Below are 18098 nucleotides of genomic sequence, written 5' to 3'. Positions count from 1 at the left end.
TTGCACATATCATTGTTCCAATAGAAAATTACTCACATGCCTTCCTCCAGACATCTTTTAAAGTAACCAAACCATAATTGTCAGAAACAAGAATGTCATCTAGAGCACTTTGTTTCTATGTTCGCTCTAGCTACTGCAATGATATGTTATCATTTCTTTGTCTATGTGTCTGTCCTGATCAATCAACCAGGCACTTTGTAAGGTCTAGGATGATGTTTCATCATTCTTTCTTCCCTCTTGCCTATTAGAGTACCTGGAATATAATAGAGCCTCGCACTTATGAATGAAAGCAAGGTAGTACATAGAGATAGGAAGAGCTAGATAAGCAAATATAAGTTGGAAAATAGATCTGACTATAAATGGAAAACTGTAGAGGCTAAAGAGATTCCAGGCTGATAGAATAAAGACATCTTTATTTTGTGTTTCTAAATACACTCATCAGTGTAGGATATAAGAATTGGGAAGATTTTAGAAACTATGCTTCAACAAAGTGCCCCCTTTTTCTTTCTTTACCAAGAACCCAATCTCTTTCTGGTCAGACTTGCATCTAGAGGCTCCTGACACTCTATTGTCCAGCCCCTTGATCTCCTACCTTTGATTCTTGGGAGTCCAACTGCCCTTCCTTCACGTAGGGATCAGAAGAAGGCCTGTGGTGAAGGGATTGAAGGTAGTGTGAGGATGGCCGGTGGCTCTGCGGCATGCAACAAAGAGGAAGCAAGGACAGCTTGGGTAAAAATAGGCTTGGGAAATAAAGGCACTGTCTGAAGCAATCTCAGGGGCAGAGAGCCAGGAACTAGAATCTAAGAAGAGAACCATGGTGATGATTAGGCAATACAATGAAAGAAAGCTCAGGAAAGCCATCAAACAAAAACAGAATCAGTAGAAATTCCTTGAAGACCATGATCCTCAGCCAGGGCTACCCATCAGAATCACCTGGTGACCTTGTAAAATGCTGATGCCAATAAAAGAACTGTGAAGGGTCTGAGGTTTTACTCTATTGGCTGCTTGACAAATTAAACTGCCGCTGTTTTATGGATGCCAGGAGAAGATAAGAGACTGGGTCAGGAGTCTTCATGTTTGTACCAATATCCCTTGCTTGCAAATACTTCGGGAGCAGAGCAGAGTAATCCAGGGAGAATGTGGAGGCACTGGGCTGTGTCCCTGCTGAGGAACCTGAGTTTAAGAAATCAATAAAAATCAATCTTTTATTATGGGTTACAACCAAATTAGCCCATTCTTTTTTCCTTTGTAAGAGACGTTATTGTTACGAAAGTGGACAGAAACGAAACTGTCATCTGCTTTAGAGGGAGACACTGTCTCTATCTTCTAAGGCTATTTACTCTATGAAGATCCTTGAAAAAATAGTCCAGAACATAAACCCTGCTTGCAAAACGTGTAGAAAGGCAATGACCCACGGGAAACTATACATATAGTGCCTAGGTTCTATTCCAATTAAATGAGAATTTAGGTCGCATTTAATGAGAACCCCTACAGCACTGAAAAGGGATGTGCTTTTGCTGATGGATGTGGATGAGATTGTTCAAGACCAGAATCAGGTCAGGCTTCTCCCCAAAGTTCTTTTCATAGGCTGAGGAGGACCATGATTTCCTGGGGTCACCTGGTAGAAGGCTTTGCTTCCTTTCAGGTAGGAGGTAGGTTATTGGGGCAATTCAGTGCCTTTTTCAGTTGATGATGCTTGGAGCCTCATGGTAATGTGGTCAGTTATCCACTTAGCAGGTTTTAGCTACCTATCCTGAGACTGTAGAAAGTGTAAGATACAGATGTTGGGGTAAGATCTCATTGGATTAATTAGGCCAATCATTGTTGATAACAGGGTTGACTCAGAGAAGGGAGTAACTAGAATGGCCAAATGGCCATTTGATTGATGACTTTGTCTTATGGGCTGAGTTGTGCCCCACTCCCTATTCATATGTTGAAGTTCTAACCACTAATGCCTAAGAATATGACTGCATCTGGAGACAGAGACTTAAAAGAAGAGACTAAGTTAAAATAAGGCCATTAGGATGGGTCCCACCAATCTGACTAGTATCCATGTAAGAGGAGACACCAGGGACACTGGTGCACAGAGGAAAGACTGTATGAGGATGCAGCAAGAGGCAGCCACCTGCAAGGCAAGGACAGAGGGTTCCGAAGAACCCAACCCAATGCTACTGGAGCCTTATATGATTCCAAAAGTGGTACACAGCTAATCTCAAGGGCAAAGAACTGACGGGTGGAAGGGAAGTTCCCATTATTCCAAATTCCAAACTAAGCTCAAAACCCAGGGTATCTACTCAAATATAATCTGAGCAGGTTGTGAACACAGATTCAAGTGTTCAAGTGTCCCATCATGCCAGGAGGCAGGTGATTGGATGATTGTTACTAGTACTGTGCAACCAGTCATGGGAAGAATGAGGTTTACGAGTTAAAACTCCAATCCTTGTGTCAGGAGCGCTGCGTGGAGTCCTTGGGAAACGAGAAGTCACCAAGGAATAAAGCACAAATTAGTTACTAGGAAATGGAAATGCCACGGTCAGTGGAAGACTGTATAAGCAGGAGTTGGATGGAAGAACACATGGACAGGGTCCAGACAAACCATTATAGTGTGTGTATGTCTTATAATGTTACAATGCATGTAATTAGATAGACATTTTCTGGTTTTGGATATAACATTTTTTTAAAGGTCTTATTTATTTATTCATGAGAGACACAGAGGGAGAGCCAGAGATATAGGCAGAAGGAGAAGCAGGCTCCCCGCAGGAAGCCTGATGCGGGACTTGATCCCAAGACCCTGGGATCATGACCTGAGCCAAAGTCAGATGCTCACCTGCTTAGCCACCCAGGCATCCCAGGATAAAACATTTTTTTAAGAACCCAGAAGTTAGTAGATCTGTGTAATATTCTTCATATACAGTAGAATCATGAGGGAAAAGGAGGAATAAATTATAATTTGGCTTTATCTTTTAGCATATAGGCACATAGTACTGGAGAGCCTGCCAAGGGCAAACCCTGGATAAATGAAATATATAACAACCATAAATACTAAAAATATATTTAACATAATATATGTAATATTGTATAAGATATATAAGAACTTGCTACCAAAGTTTGTTTTTGGCTCCCTTAAATTAAAAAAATTAAATTTTCATGTATACCATCTGTCAAAATATGAGTTTCTTTGTTTTTATTTACAAGTTGCCGTATTAGTACTAATTTGTTTTCTGAATTCTAATTCATCTCATGGTAGAAAACACCTGGTTGCATACAACTTAGCAATTTGTACAAATAATGCACAAATCATGTGATTTTTATACAACATATAATTAAATGCATCTTTTGTTGAAGCTTTTGGCTGCTATTGAATTATGTATATAAATTAAAAGATAATAGTGGTACAGTCACATTAATTGGTGACCATCACAACAGCCTGTGGCATCATATCTATTCAACCAACAAGATCACTGGTTTAACCAGATCCCCTTCTGCAGGGCCCTCAGTCTTTATGAGACAAATCTCTTGAGGCAGTACGTGTAGTGGTTAAGGTCAGAGGAGGCACTGACTATATAAGCAGGAGTAGGATCGAAGAATCCCAAGAATAGGGTCTAGACAAACCATTATAGTGTGTGTATGTGTGTTTGTCTTATAAAATTATAACACATATAATAAGATAGATGATAGTCATTTTCTGGCTTTGGATATCACATTTAAAAAAAGAAAACCCAGAAGTCACTAGGTCTGTGTAATATTCTTCATCTATGGTAGAATCATTGAAGTCTGGTTTCAAATTGCAGCTGCCCATCTTGCTAGCTGTAGCCTTTGAGCAAGTTACTTAACCTTTATGGCCCTCATATTCCCCATCTGTAAAGTGGAATTTTAAGAATGCTTCTTTATTGTAAAGATTAAGAGTTACCACATGTAACATGATTACAATAGCAGTTAGTACAAAAGAACCGCCCCATGAAAGTCAGCCATCTATCTGCATTGTGTACTCTCTCCCTTGTTTTCACAGGAGAGAGCCCACACTCCCTATCCCTCAAGAATCATGCCCTCTCCAAAGAAGCAAGATCCTTTCTTCCTTTAAGTTTCCTTCTTAATGTCACCTGGGGGGTGAGAATGACTATAGCAGGGCTAGCTCTAGCATTTCCCAGCATGCCCCTGAGTGGCTGCTGAGCTCACATTGGCCTTTCTTTGAGTTTAGAATGTGGGGTACACTGTGTCTTTGGTTCTCAGCTTTGAGCTCAGCCACCATCCCGGGACAAGAGGGAAGTCCATTTGGCAGGCTGTCATGTCACTTTGTGAAGCTTAAATGTTTAGCCTTCCAGCATGTCTTGCTTTCTGCATGATCAGAGAAAGTATTCACCTCGTCCAGTTTAGTGCAGTGTTTGTCAGAGGGCAGGAAATCTTGGCCTCAGTCTAGTATTATGTAAGTGCCCAAAACTCCCTTTTTGTTTTTTTGAACTCCTATGAACACAGAGCTTTGTAACCCTGCCTTTGCCTGCCTATTATTCTTCAGAGAGTTGAGTGGGTCGAAAGATTTTGAAAATCATAGTTTTAAATACCTAGTTAATGTTTCACAGCCTACATTGCTTGACCTTCCTGCTATCACAGTGCAAGTCACATTTCCCCAAGGCAGGTTCCTTGTTTCTAACTTATTTCTTATGAGCAATTTTAATACTGGTGGGGTTTTTTTGTTTTTTTTTTTTTTTTATGTTTTTTCACTTGATGGGTATTTTTGTGTTTATCCCCCCCCCTTTTTTTTAAGTTGAAAGCTTTCCTCTGGATTTAAGTTGTGTTTGGTTTTTTCCTCTGGGAAGAAGGAAAAAAAAATTTTTAAACACAAACAAACTTGCAGTTGGCATAAAATAGAAACAAATAGAAAATATTGGCTGCAAATGCTATTTTCACAAAGTTTTCCAGAGGAAAAAGTTATAGCTAATCATTTCCATATTTGCCTGGAAAATAGTTTGAATCTTTGGAGTCTTTACTATTCAGCTCTTTGGTAGGAGATTATATGTAAGCAAAGAGCTCCTTTCTTAACAAGGTTAAAATCTGCTTATTTTAATGAAAAGTGTTGTACAATTTACTTGACCACAAAATGTAAGCTTTTGAACAACACTGAACCAATTTTAGGTAATGTTTTTCTTCTTGTTTAATTGCCAAAAAAGGATTTTTTTTTAAGAATCTAGCACACATAAAGAATGAGCTTCTGAAACTCAGAAATAAATACACAAATAAAGCCTAAATCATTACAAAGATGAACATCTCACCAAAGCAGTAGTATATGATTGGTCTCAAGCTGGTGAGGGCTTTTTTTTTTTTTTCCAAGATTTTATTTATTCATTCATGAGAGACACAGAGGGAGCAGCAGAGACATAGGTAGAGGGAGAAGCAGGCTCCCTGGGTGGGGGGGGGGGGGGGGGGGAGGCAGCCAGGGTGGAACTCGATCCCAGGACCCCAGGATCAGGCCCTGAGCGGAAGGCATACCCTCAACAACTGAGCCACCCAGGTGTCCCTGGTGAGGGCTTTTGGAAGTGACTAAGTTTATTTTCCTTTCTCTTTTAATTCATATTGCCTATTCACCAATTTAATGTGCAGTATATTTTATTTGTAACAAAATAGAGTTGTAGACAGTTTGGCATCAAAACAGTGAAAATGAAGATAGAACTTTAAAATATGCTAACAGAATAGAATTATCCAATCAGGAACAGAAATTTTTTTTTTTAAAAAAAGAAGGAAATTAACAAAATGATAAGGGTAAAGAGTGAAAGTTAGCTATAGTGTTAAGCTATAGTATTTTTACTCAAAAGTCTGTAACCATCTGAGACCATCTCTTAATGCGACCACAACTTCAACCAACCTGTAAACATAGCTTCCTAGGCATCGAAACAATGGTGAAGTCCATTCTCTCGCCATATTCTCTAAATGTGTATGTATCTGCCTAGATGAGACCCAGGGGCAATTAATTTATCCTACCCTCAAGCAATTTAAGAAATTCATATTACTTTTTGATAACAAATTGGTATCTAATGCTTGCTTCAATAGTCAAAGAACTATCATGGCAAAGAAGAATACAGGGATAAAAGGAAGAGTGGAAACTTGCAGTTTTTAGCAAAAACATCTAAGAATGCATGGACTGTTAGAAATTTCAGTGGGTTAGCCTGGGAGGTTGAGCCTGGGAGGTTATAAGACTCTAACAAGAAGATTACTATTTTGAATTCATCTCCAGATGTTCAGAATGATTTATAATGCTTGAAGTCAAGATAACCCATATTAAATTGTTTGAGGTTTTATTTCTACTTCCATTTCAGCATCATAGGAGTGATCAGTTCTGTTATCCTGTCAGATAAAGCTATAAGCTCCACTTAAATATACTGTAATTAACTGAATATATATAATTTTTTCATTATTTTCCACAAAAATCAGAAATAAGAAATCAAATCCCTATTTTATTTTTGTGATCATGTCAAGGAGTCAGATGATCATTAAATACTAGGAAAGGAAATGAGACTTGCCTAATATCTACTGGAAGACATCCAAGATGCAATTTTAAAAAGCTGATTATCTATACCATGTGTTTATCTGTCTCCATTAGTATTGAGGTAATCTTATCCAGAGGCTCCCATGGGGGTGAAAAAAGACACATAACAAATGTTACATTACTTTGTTTTGCAAACAGACTGTTCAGAGATTTTTAATGATGGGTATAAGCGCAGTGGATTTTACAAAATCAAACCTCTCCAGAGCCCAGCAATATTCTCCGTTTACTGTGACATGTCTGATGGAGGAGGATGGACTGTAATTCAGAGACGATCTGATGGCAGTGAGAATTTTAACAGGTGTGCTAATTATGACATAAGGATTTATTTGGAGTAGCATGTGTGAGATTAGAAACTAAGCCTTTTTATTATATCCTGAGGTCTATAATTAGAATTTCACTCTCTAAGTAAGAGACTGAAAGTTCATTTAGTAATCAAGAAAATGTTGGGGGTTGTGAGCAGTAGTTAGGAGGGGTGGGTACCTGGGTTACTCCAAAGGTCCTTTCGGGTTTTGCTAAAATCAGCTTTTACTTTAAATTTTTTTAGGGGCTGGGATGACTATGAAAATGGCTTTGGAAATTTTGTTCAGGAAAATGGTGAATATTGGTTGGGTAACAAAAATCTTCACTTACTGACCACGCAAGGTAAGGTTTGCCTGTTACCAAATTCACTTGAAGTACGATTAAAAAGAAACAACACTAAAATGTTTTCACTAAACCATAGGCAACAGAACCAATTCAGTAACTGCTGTGTTTTGCAGATGGCCACGATCCCTTCTGGGCAATAATCCCCCTTATAAACTGTGGTCACTTAAAACTAGGACCAGAAGCAAAGAAAACTAGATCTGGACTGGAATGGGAGATTTCTCATATATTTATTTTCTATTTCCAGAAAGGAAATATAATGTCATCATCTTTTTTTTTTTTTTTTTTTTTTTTAATGCTTCAAGTTCCTCAAATTATACTTGGGTCAGCTATCTACTGTCACAATAATAGTATGTAACAAACCACTTCAAGATTTATTGGCTTAAAGTCACAAACATTTATTATTGCTCACAAATGTACAAGTTGGCTGGGCGGTGTTGCTCATCAAGGCTGCGTGCTGCCGATCTTGGCTGGGCGTGCTCATGGGTCTGTGACCCATGTCCTGGTCTGCTGGAGGCTGGCTATTATAGTGGGTCTCAGATGGAACCACTGAGCTCTGCTCTTTACCGTCTCTCACCTTCCAGGTAGCTTGCCTGGACCTGTTCTTGTACTGCAGGCAGTGTTCCAAAAAAGAGAGAGTTCAAGTACCGAAGTTTCTTGAGACCTAGCCTTAGAACCGGCACATGATCATTTTTACTGCCTTCTTCTGGTAAAAGCAAGTCACAGGAGCAGCGCAATTTAATGGGAAACAAAACAAAACAAAACAAATCAAAAAAGGGAAACAGACTTGATGGAAGGAGTTACAAAGTGGCATTGCAAAGGTTGAGGCCAACATTTAGGTCATTGAGGCTGTTTTTGCAAAAAACACCATAAGAAATCTTCTTGTCTCTATCCCCTTCAGCTTTTATTTTGAAAAATTTCGAAGATACAGCAAAATTGACAAAAGATTCAACCTACGACCTAGATTCTACACTAACATTTTAGTGTTTTTATTATTTTAATCACATATCTAGCCATCCATCAAGCGGTTTTATTTTATTGACACATTTCAAATTGAAGACATCTGTATGATTCCCCTTGTCTTATGTACTGCATGGGTATCTTCTGTTAGGGTTCAGTATTTGCCTAAAATATCATTAGTTTGATGAATTTTCTAAGTTTCTCTTTCCCATGATCAAAATTTACTCCAGCCCATTGCCTTCCTTGTCTCAAGTGTAAAGCCAAGATCATAGGCAGCCCCACTGAGGTCTGATGCAGAATGTTTTATAAAAGGCAATTGTATTGCTCAAGAAAGTATGCTATATCATACTGGCAATGCATTAAACATAAAAGCAAGAGTTTGCTTGTTTCATCCAAGTTAAGGAAAGTTATTGGTATTTCTATATTCATAATTCATAAGTAGGATTATAATTATAGGGATCTTTGAGACACCAGAATAATAGACAGAGAGAATAGATAATCTTAGAATCCTGAGAACTTTCTTTGCTTGTCCTTCTTGTGATCAATGCTCTCTAAATTTATATAAGATATCCCTTCCTTCAATGTATTTATTTTCATAGTTTTGAGTGCTTTATGATAGATATATAACACTTATCATACCTGCTTTTTTTGGGACACATTAATAGTTATCTGGTTTCTTACTGAAACTATGAAAACTCTAAGAAGTAACACTTGGCTCTTTCTAAATACACAAAGTTCAAAATTATTTGTCAAATTATTATTTTTTTTCAAATTATTGTTAAATGCTTATTCACCCAGATGTACTTTGCCAACACATCTGCTTCCCCTTTATGTTTTAATTGGTGTTCAGTCTCCTACTCTCATGACAGCAAAAATGTATTTATCAGTTCCAGGCTTCACAACCACATATCACATCATCCCAAGGAAAACCCATGCTTTGTCCCTGCATTCTTTAATTGTGAGAGCACTTAAGGCTAGTGAATTTCCTCTGAAAATAGCCTTATCCCCATTACATAAGTTTTGACTGGAAGTGTTTGCAATAAAATGAATTTAGGAATGGTCTGTAATTGCATTTTGATTTAGTTATTGACCATAAAGATATTTAGATGGTTACCTGAAACATTGAGACTGAGACTTCGTATCTCTCCTACAATGTAAAGTATATTTTAGGAGAGTTAACTTAGCCTGCCTTACTGTTCTCATCCACTTCACAGTCTTGGTTCATATAAGCTCTCCTGCCTTTCGATAAGATTAGAGGGGTTTCTTCCAGAATTCCACATTAGAGAGCTCCAGGGGAGGAAGAGTCTGGGGGCTAGAGTGCCACCGCCAACAGAAGCCCACACTCCTCCCACACTCAGTAACAGCCAATCCAGCATTCCCTGCCCAAACAGCCCTGAGCTTGTTTCCAGGACCTGTTCATGCCTCTTTTTATCTATCCCCCTTGAGAAGATTGTGTTGCTGGTGGGCACATCCCTAAGCCTGAGGGGAGGTAAAGCAATAGCTTTTCATGTGGGTGTAAAGAGAGCTTGGATGTGCGGGCTGGAATGTCCACAAATGTGGACAAGGCCCTTTTTGTGCATGATGGAGAATAGAGATAGGGAAAGGAAGAGAGGAAGCAGACCATACACGAGACCCGTGCGATGGAGTCCAGAGGGCCTCTCCCTCTGGGCTTGCAGGTTCTGACTTGGAATCCCAAGGAGACGAAGACACTAAATTCAAACCCAGCCTCATAGGTCATTGTGAAATATTACCTATCGAAGTAAGAGGATAGAACGTATATTATCTAAGTTAGTTTGGTTTATAACTCTCTGGCTTTTGACAATAGTTCTGTTTTCCAAAAAAAGAATAATCTTTGTGATTCACAAATGATGGGACAATGGAGAAAAGATCACTTGATGATACCAACTAGTTCAATTATTATTTACTTTTATGATCAACGTTCTTAAAGAAAAAGCAGACAAATCTTTAAACTTCTTAAAACTAAAAAAAATAAAAATAAAAATAAACTTCTTAAAACTTCTATTGTTTCATTTTTAGATTTTTTTTTTTGAGAGAGAGAGAGATTGAGAGAGCATGTGTGTGTGAGCAGGGGGAGGGGCCGAGGGAGAGGAGAGAGAGAATCCTAAGCAGGCTCCATACCCAGTGTGGAGACCGATGTGGGACTCGATCTCATGATCCTAAGATCATGATCTGAGCTGAAGCCAAGAGTCCAATGTTTAACCCCCTAAGCCACCGAGGCACCTCTCATTGTCAGATTTCTTAATCTGGTAACTAAATAATGACTTATTTTCTATTGTTCTTTGTCAAATGGATTTCACTAGCTTTTACCAGTAATAGATCTATAAAAAATTTCCATCTTTAATATTTTGTCCCTAGCTATTTTCAAGTAAAATACACAATAAAATGTTCATGCTGTAAATACAATGGAGTCACTGTTTATTCTTTGAAAACTGACTCATGGCAGAAGGAAATGGTTCAAGTAAAATAGAGCCTTGAATTGTTTTTAACCTCAATTAATCAATGTCATCTCACACATCAGAAATACTCAATAACTTCTTGCTTTTTTTTTTTTTTTTAGGAGACTACACTTTAAAAATTGACCTTGCAGATTTTGAAAAAAACAGCCGCTATGCACAATATAAACTTTTCAAAGTTGGAGATGAAAAGGTACTCAAATTTTCAAATAAGTAGCATCAGGAATTAATTGTGTAAAATATAAACCCTGAAGCCAGAGGAAACAAAGATATACAGTAAAACCTGTTCTTTTGTTTATTAAATAAGCAATTATTAACATTAACTTAATTATTAACAGTAAATAAAACATTATAGTGACAACTAATAGTGGAAGTTGCCTCTTTTCCTTTAGAATTCCTATGAGTTGAACATTGGGGAATATTCTGGAACAGCTGGAGACTCCCTTGCTGGGAATCTTCATCCTGAGGTGCAATGGTGGGGTAGTCACCAGAGAATGAAATTCAGCACATGGGACAGAGATCATGACAACTACGAAGGGAACTGTGCAGAAGAAGATCAGTCTGGCTGGTGGTTTAACAGGTTTGCATTTTATAAACATAGTTGCGATGGCGTTGATGATATCTTACTGGTCGGCATTAATTATAATATGTGAGGTAATGCTGTCTTCTTTGTAGTACTGGTATTATTAAGTAATCATCCTTATTAGAATTCTTCAGTGATGACGTATTTTTGAGGATTTGCTCATTGTGTGCATTAATAAAGCTTGAAAGGTATTATAGAAATAAATCAAATTACTGCTTATACAAAGATTGCTTGCAAACTGAATTATGGGCAAGTTATCATAAACAGTTGACCACATGGACATGAAGATATAGAGAGCATTTATATATGAGAAATATTTTCAGCGCTCTAATAACCAGTTTGGTCTTTCACCTTCTCCTATCTCATGAAATGGCTATGTTATTTTTGCAATTTTTTCTATGTGAAACTATTTTTCAATCACTCTGCCTTTGGCTCAGGTCAGGATTCTGGGGTCTGGGGATTGAGTCCCACATCAGGCTCCCTGTAGGGAGCCTGATTCTCCCTCTGCCTATGTCTCTGTCTCTGCCTCTCTGTCTCATGAATAAATAAAATCTTAAAAAAATTTTTTAATCATTGAATCCAAGGTCCTCCCAATACAGAAATTTCCTCTAAAATGTTCTTGACACCTAATTCCACCCTCTGGCTGAATACTTCAAAGTTACTTTATCAACTAGCTCATTCTGTTTCTTAATTGTACTCAGTTTTTCCTTTTATTAGCTTGAAATCTGCCTTCTTATATCCTGCCAGATTTTTTTTTTTCTCAGTAGTTATAGAGAGTTGTAATTCCCTTTCAACATAACCCTGCAGGCAATGGATGAGAAGATATTTACTGTATTCCTCAATATTTTCTCTTCTCTTGGCCAGATATCCTTGACTCATTTCACTGTTCTCCACCCAAGATGGTTTCCAGATAGCTCCCTTTGTTGTAATTACAAAGTTTAGGCGAGAATGGAAACTTCATACAGTCTTCCTTAAAAATAACCTGAGGGGTCTGCTCTGTCTGCAAAGCAGATGTTCTCCATTAGGCAGTGCATGAGTTTTGAATGTCTTTTCTCTTTAGAAAACAAGGACCACCTCAAAATGTCTGAACATTTAGATTTTCCATTATAGAATCTTTAGTGAGTGAGTGTTTCTGGAGTGTCAGGTTTTCCTATTTTTGAAGACTATCCATTAAGTTCCACAATCCAAATTTTAACCTTATTTTTGTGATGTAAGTCTTTTAAGAGCATTCTGCAGTCCTCTATCTTATTAAGTGGAGGTATATCAGGCATAGTCAATTTTCCCTAAAATGAGAGTCCTTCGTAGGAACATCAGTTATTGTGATGTAGATTTTAGAGTCGAAGATTCTTTTTTTTTTTTTTAATTTATTTTTTATTGGTGTTCAATTTACTAACATACAGAATAACCCCCAGTGCCCGTCACCCATTCAGATTCTACGGAGAGAGAGCTAACTGTAGGTAGTGTGCTGTATGTGTCATGTTGAAACTAAGTGGTTGTAAAAACAGTATTTCTCTGGATTTTGCTTGTTTAAAAGTTTTAAAAATAAAACAGTATTTCTCTGGATTTTGCTTTTTTAAAAGTTTGAGTTTTGCATTTAGTTTTTGGTCACTTGTAAAAGAATTGGAACAAATACAGCAGTGAGAGAGGACAGAGAAATAAAGGGATCTTTCCTTCTTACCAAACCAAAGGTGATGATAGTCTTTTCCCTGGTGGTTTTCTTGTGCTTTTAAAATGCCGTCTTTGTTACCGTCTCTTCCTCCTCCTTATTCCTCCCCTGTCCTTTTAAGTTAGCATTGTGTAAAAATTATCAGCATTATGTAAAACTTACCTATAACTCACTAAGTTGTGAGATCCCTTAATGTTTGATTTTGAACGGAAGACCACACACAGAAATAACAATTATATCTGTTAACAGTACCATGAACCGACCTCGTTGACTGGCTGCTATTGTGTCTAGAGGACAATTGGCACACATATCAACATGGGCAAATAAATGATTTACTTGACTTTAGATATAGGAGTTCAGACATGATAAAGAAAGGCAATTCAGTAGCTGAGGCCGCTGAACTTTTCATTATCCCTGAAGTCAAAGAAGATAAGTCTGTACAGATGGAAAACCAGTAAAGCTGGAGAAAAAGTCAGTTGTTCCAGAAACTTGGTGCTACTTCTGCCATGCATTCTATTCCTCTTACTTAATCTTATCATTTTCTTCCCTCTTACCCTCTTAAAAAAAAAAAAAAAAAAAAAGCTTTTTTTATAGTTCTTCTTTGTTTTTAAATTTTATTTATTTATTTATTTATTCATGAGACACAGAGAGAGAGAGGCAGAGACATAGGCCAGGGAAAAGTAGGCTCCCTGTGGTAAACCTGATGTGGGACTCATCCCAGGACCCTGAGATCATGGCCTGAGCCAAAGGCAGATGCTGGACCACTGAGCCACCCAGGTGTCCCAATCCTATAGTTCTTCTGAGTTACATGAAATGTTGGCACTTCATAATTATCACTCACCTGCAAGATGTTCTTTCTCCACATAGTAAACCACTCACAGGGTGTTTATTAATGACTTCTCTGCTTTGCTCACGCAGAGCTCATGCTTTGCTTTTCAACAGTGTAGCCCTAGCCATCTTCCCATCTAGTCGCAAGTTCAGGGTTTTTCAGAAACTGAAAGGTGCTATAAAATTGGCCTCAGAATAGCTAAAAATTTTTATGTTGACCATGCTGTCAGTTTTCCTAATGGGATTCAAATCACAGACCAAATAAAAATTGTTTATGTCTCTAGGAATATAGAGATAGGCCAAAATATATATTCTGGAGGCTTAGAGTATTTTTTTCTCTAACATTACTTTCCATGTAGTTTTAAAAACACAGTAGGCTTTTGATTCTTGCAGATTTAGCATACGTGGTTTCTGTTACATCCAGTTAAATTAGGAGACTGTCCAGATGGTCAGCAGGAGCAAATCACTAATCTGGTTAAGTGATCCAAGCCAAAAACTCAGCATCTATGGATAAATTATATGCTCTTTTGATTCAATAATTTGGGTACTTTCCATAGATTTTTCAAGACTATCCCTTGTGAATGTTCTCCTTATATCCTATTGTCCTTTGTTGGTTAACCAATAAAGAAATATGTCGTAACTCATTCCCAACAGTACACAGAAAATTATCACATACTCTTAGTTATCCCTATCAGGGACAAAATTTATAGATTTTAAAGGAGGAAGTGGGACATTTTGAAATTTGTGATAAGCTAACTAACTTATCTAGATTGGAACAATATATGTTAAAAATTTAGCTCTGCAACTCGGACAAATGATTATTGGTTGATTGCTGGGAAAACTTTAAACAGTAGTTTAGGCTTTGTTTTCCTACCCTTGAGGTTAAAATAATGGAGATGTTGGCGATTTTTAAAAGGGGAGGAAGGGAGTTTGCGGCGTGAAAGCTAAGTCTTGGCAGCAGATGGATGAACACGTAAGAGCTAATTATCCAGGGAAGCTGGCAACAGAGTACCATGCCACACCTTGTTTTGTTAACCCATACCACTCTTGCAAAGGCCAAAGGTTACAAGGTCATGTTTTTGTTTTGTTTAAAAGCTATTAAGAACAGAAATGCTTCTTTTATAGTACCTACAGGTGACCTGGGTTGTATCCTAGGATTGGTTATGGCACTAAAATCCATCACTTAAAAAACCCATCTGCTGATGAAATATCCTGGCTTTGGAAATTAATAAATATTACATTTTCTAAAAAATACATAATTCTTAGTTTTATTTTATTTTATCATTTGCTAGCAAATAAAAGGGCTTGGGACATTTATTTTTTCTAGTCCGACTGTTCTGTGTCTTTTTCTTCCCACTAGGTGTCACTCTGCAAACCTGAATGGCTTCTACTACCCTGGCCCCTACACGGCTAAAACAGACAATGGGGTTGTCTGGCATACCTGGCATGGATGGTGGTATTCTTTGAAATCTGTGGTTATGAAAATTAGGCCAAATGATTTTATTCCAAATATTGTTTAATTTTCCCTGCTGGGCTTTCTTTCTGTAATTCATCTAGGTTTAAAGGGATTTGAAAAACAGCAGGCCTAAACACACACATGCATATATGATGATGGCAATTGTTACGTGTACTACTTTTCATTCCTACTTACCTTTATTACTTAATGCACTTTCAGTACAGCAAATATGTGTACTCTTCAAATATAGATTAATGAATTCCTATGTGCAGAAGGTTATGATAAGCACTTATGTTGAACAAAAAATAAAAAGCACAGAATATATAACATGTCTTGGGTAAATATATAATAAATTAAGTATGAATGCAGTTGAAAAAAACACATGAAAAAATCCAGTAAATAACGAATTGCCAAATCCACTGCATGGACAGTAAATATGAGTTCGGATTTGAACTCAGGTCTCTGACTACAGAACTGGAACTCATAAACACGATATAGGGTCTTAATCACTACAAAACATATTTTGGGGATGTTTGTGTAGGTTAGACACTTCTTTCAGAAGATTCATTTTCATTCTTACACTAATCCTGTGGGACATTGTTATCCTCCTGTAACAGAGCTAAACATTTGATGATCTGAGATTTTGTGACTGCTCTCAGTTACAAAGCTAATGATTCAAGGAACAAGGACTCAAATCCCAATTCATTCAAGTTCCAATCCAAAATTCAGTGTTTAGCTATCATGCTACAGCTTCTTGTGGATAGAACTTGGATGAGGTGTAGTAAAAGAGTAAGAGTAAAAGGGTAAAAGTAAAAGGGTAAAGGCAAGATATTCTTAAAAATATTTGAGTGCTGGGATCCCTGGGTGGCGCAGCGGTTTAGCGCCTGCCTTTGGTCCAGGGAGTGATCCTGGAGACCCGGGATCGAATCCCACGTCGGGCTCCCGGTGCATGGAGCCTTCTTCTCCCTCTGCCTGTGTCTCTGCCTCTCTCTCTCTCTCTCTGTGTGACTATCATAAATTAAAAAAAATATTTGAGTGCCAACTGTCAGGCACAAAGGACATAGTTCAAGCCCAAATGAGGCTCATTCTTTTTAATTAAGACATGCACTATAATCAGAAATATAGAAATAATTTTAAAAGCTGATTAGTATGAAGGAGAAAATATGTTCCTGGGGAATGTACAGCAGGGGACCTGACCTGGCTTGGTGGGAGGGGATCCAAAAAGCTTCCTGGAAGAACTAACATTTTGAGCTGAGATTTTTAAACTTGGTGTATGTGGGAGATCATTGCAGGCTGAGAGGGAAACCTTGTGTAAAGAACACAAAGTAGGAAAGTGCACGAAAACAAATAAAACAGATCAGAGAGACAATAGAGTTTCGTGATCCTTAAATCCTTAAACCAAGGATTCTGCTACTTGATAGCTGTGTGACCTTCGGTAAGCTACTTAACTTCTCTGAGCCTCAGCTATCTCATCTATAAGATGAAGATTAGGATAGTACCTGCCTCACAGGGTTAGGTTGAGGATTACACAAGTATTTCAAATAATGCCTTGCATATTATAAGCAGTGAACAAGTACTATGTGATTATTAGTGTAGTAGGCATTCAGGGAAATAATAACAGATGACTTGAATAATAGTTCACATAAAAATCCTAAGGTTAGTTGTACTTTATCCTCTCTCCAACCAGTCCTCCAGAAGCAGTGCTTCTCAACTTTTAATGTCACACAAATTACCTGGGGTCTGATTAAAATGTAGATTTTGATTTGGGGCTGGGGCCTAAGGTTCTAGTTTTTTAAACAAGTTTGCGGACGGCGCAGATGTTGCTGGTCTAGGGATCACAAGCTGAAAGCAACAGGGTAGGAAACTGAGTTCTATGGGGAGAGTCATAATACAGGAAGAAAAGGGCTCCTTGTTCAAATGACTTTAGGAGATGATCTATTGAACAAAATTAAACAGATTTCTTCTTTTTAATATTCTACTTTGCATTCTGAATTCCTAAGAGGGACATATACTATGTTGCATTTTTATATCTATTTAGGAGTGTGGTCAGCTGCAAGGTATAAGTCACCTGATTCTGGCAGTCCAAACAAACAAGGATTTGTTCATCTTAACAAGAACTCAGAAGGTGGAACATTCAGTGCTTTGCAATGTGGAAGTGGGTATCTCTGCAATTCACTTTGCTTTTCCCTCAAAATCACAGGTTGTCCACCGCAGTTCCTGCTTTGAGTCTGAGTCAAAAACAGGAAGAAGGGTGAAGGGTCAACAGACTTCAATTTATACCCTATTGGCCAGACTTGTGTTACGTGGCCACCCCATCTGGAAGTAAGATCATGAAAGAGCATATCTAATTTTTCAGTCTTCAGAACACACAAGCAAGAAAAGTGTCTGCTGTGACTCCTCAATGTTTGTCTTTTAATGCAGTCTTGTGAGAACATGATTTCATATGTCACACTTTGGGAAGGCATAAATAATGGGGCACGAGTGATAATTTTAAATATGGGTATTATTTGCCCAAGTAGTAGCCTAAAGAATTCACACAATTAGAAGATCAAAAGAAAAGCTTCTGAAGGAGAAAAGAAATGACTCCACAGAAAAGTGGGAGGGAGCTAAACAAGTATAGTGTTACATAAATCTCAGAATAATAGTTTTTCAATGCAGAAGGAATGATAAAAAAATTAATGCCATAAGAAGATGGAAGAGAAAGCATTCTAACGAAAGACCACTGGATTTAGTGATAATTTTTTTGTGCCTTTAATTTCAGTGGACTAGCGGGAAAATAGCCAGAAGCCAGAAAATAAAAGCAGTTAGAAAAAAGTAGATCATTTGAGGAGTTTATACATAAAAGTGGGAGATTGGACGGGTGTACCCAAAGTCAAGACATGAGGAAGACCCCAGTCCAATGTCCTCTGAAATTTCACCACTAAGGAGTCATTTATTAGGCTTTATCGCTT

The 18098-nt window shown here is 37.8% G+C and overlaps 1 protein-coding gene across 2 annotated transcripts in view; it reads left to right on the top strand.

Moving 5' to 3' along the window:
* The window catches only part of FGL1 (fibrinogen like 1), a 30010-nt gene extending 14534 nt beyond the window's left edge, over window positions 1-15476 (top strand). For both annotated transcript variants that reach the window (XM_038560275.1, XM_038560276.1), the window contains exons 4-8: window positions 6677-6836; window positions 7083-7180; window positions 10719-10807; window positions 11007-11194; window positions 15052-15476. In XM_038560275.1, coding sequence (XP_038416203.1) covers window positions 6677-6836; window positions 7083-7180; window positions 10719-10807; window positions 11007-11194; window positions 15052-15211 — 695 coding nt within the window. In that variant the 3' untranslated portion in view covers window positions 15212-15476. The remainder of the gene's footprint in view (window positions 1-6676; window positions 6837-7082; window positions 7181-10718; window positions 10808-11006; window positions 11195-15051) is intronic.
* The last annotated feature ends 2622 nt before the right edge of the window (window positions 15477-18098 follow it).

The sequence above is a fragment of the Canis lupus genome, chromosome 16, assembly GCF_011100685.1.
Source record: "Canis lupus familiaris isolate Mischka breed German Shepherd chromosome 16, alternate assembly UU_Cfam_GSD_1.0, whole genome shotgun sequence".
Classification (NCBI taxonomy): Eukaryota; Metazoa; Chordata; class Mammalia; order Carnivora; family Canidae; genus Canis; species Canis lupus.
This window is presented reverse-complemented; position numbering and strand designations above follow the sequence as displayed.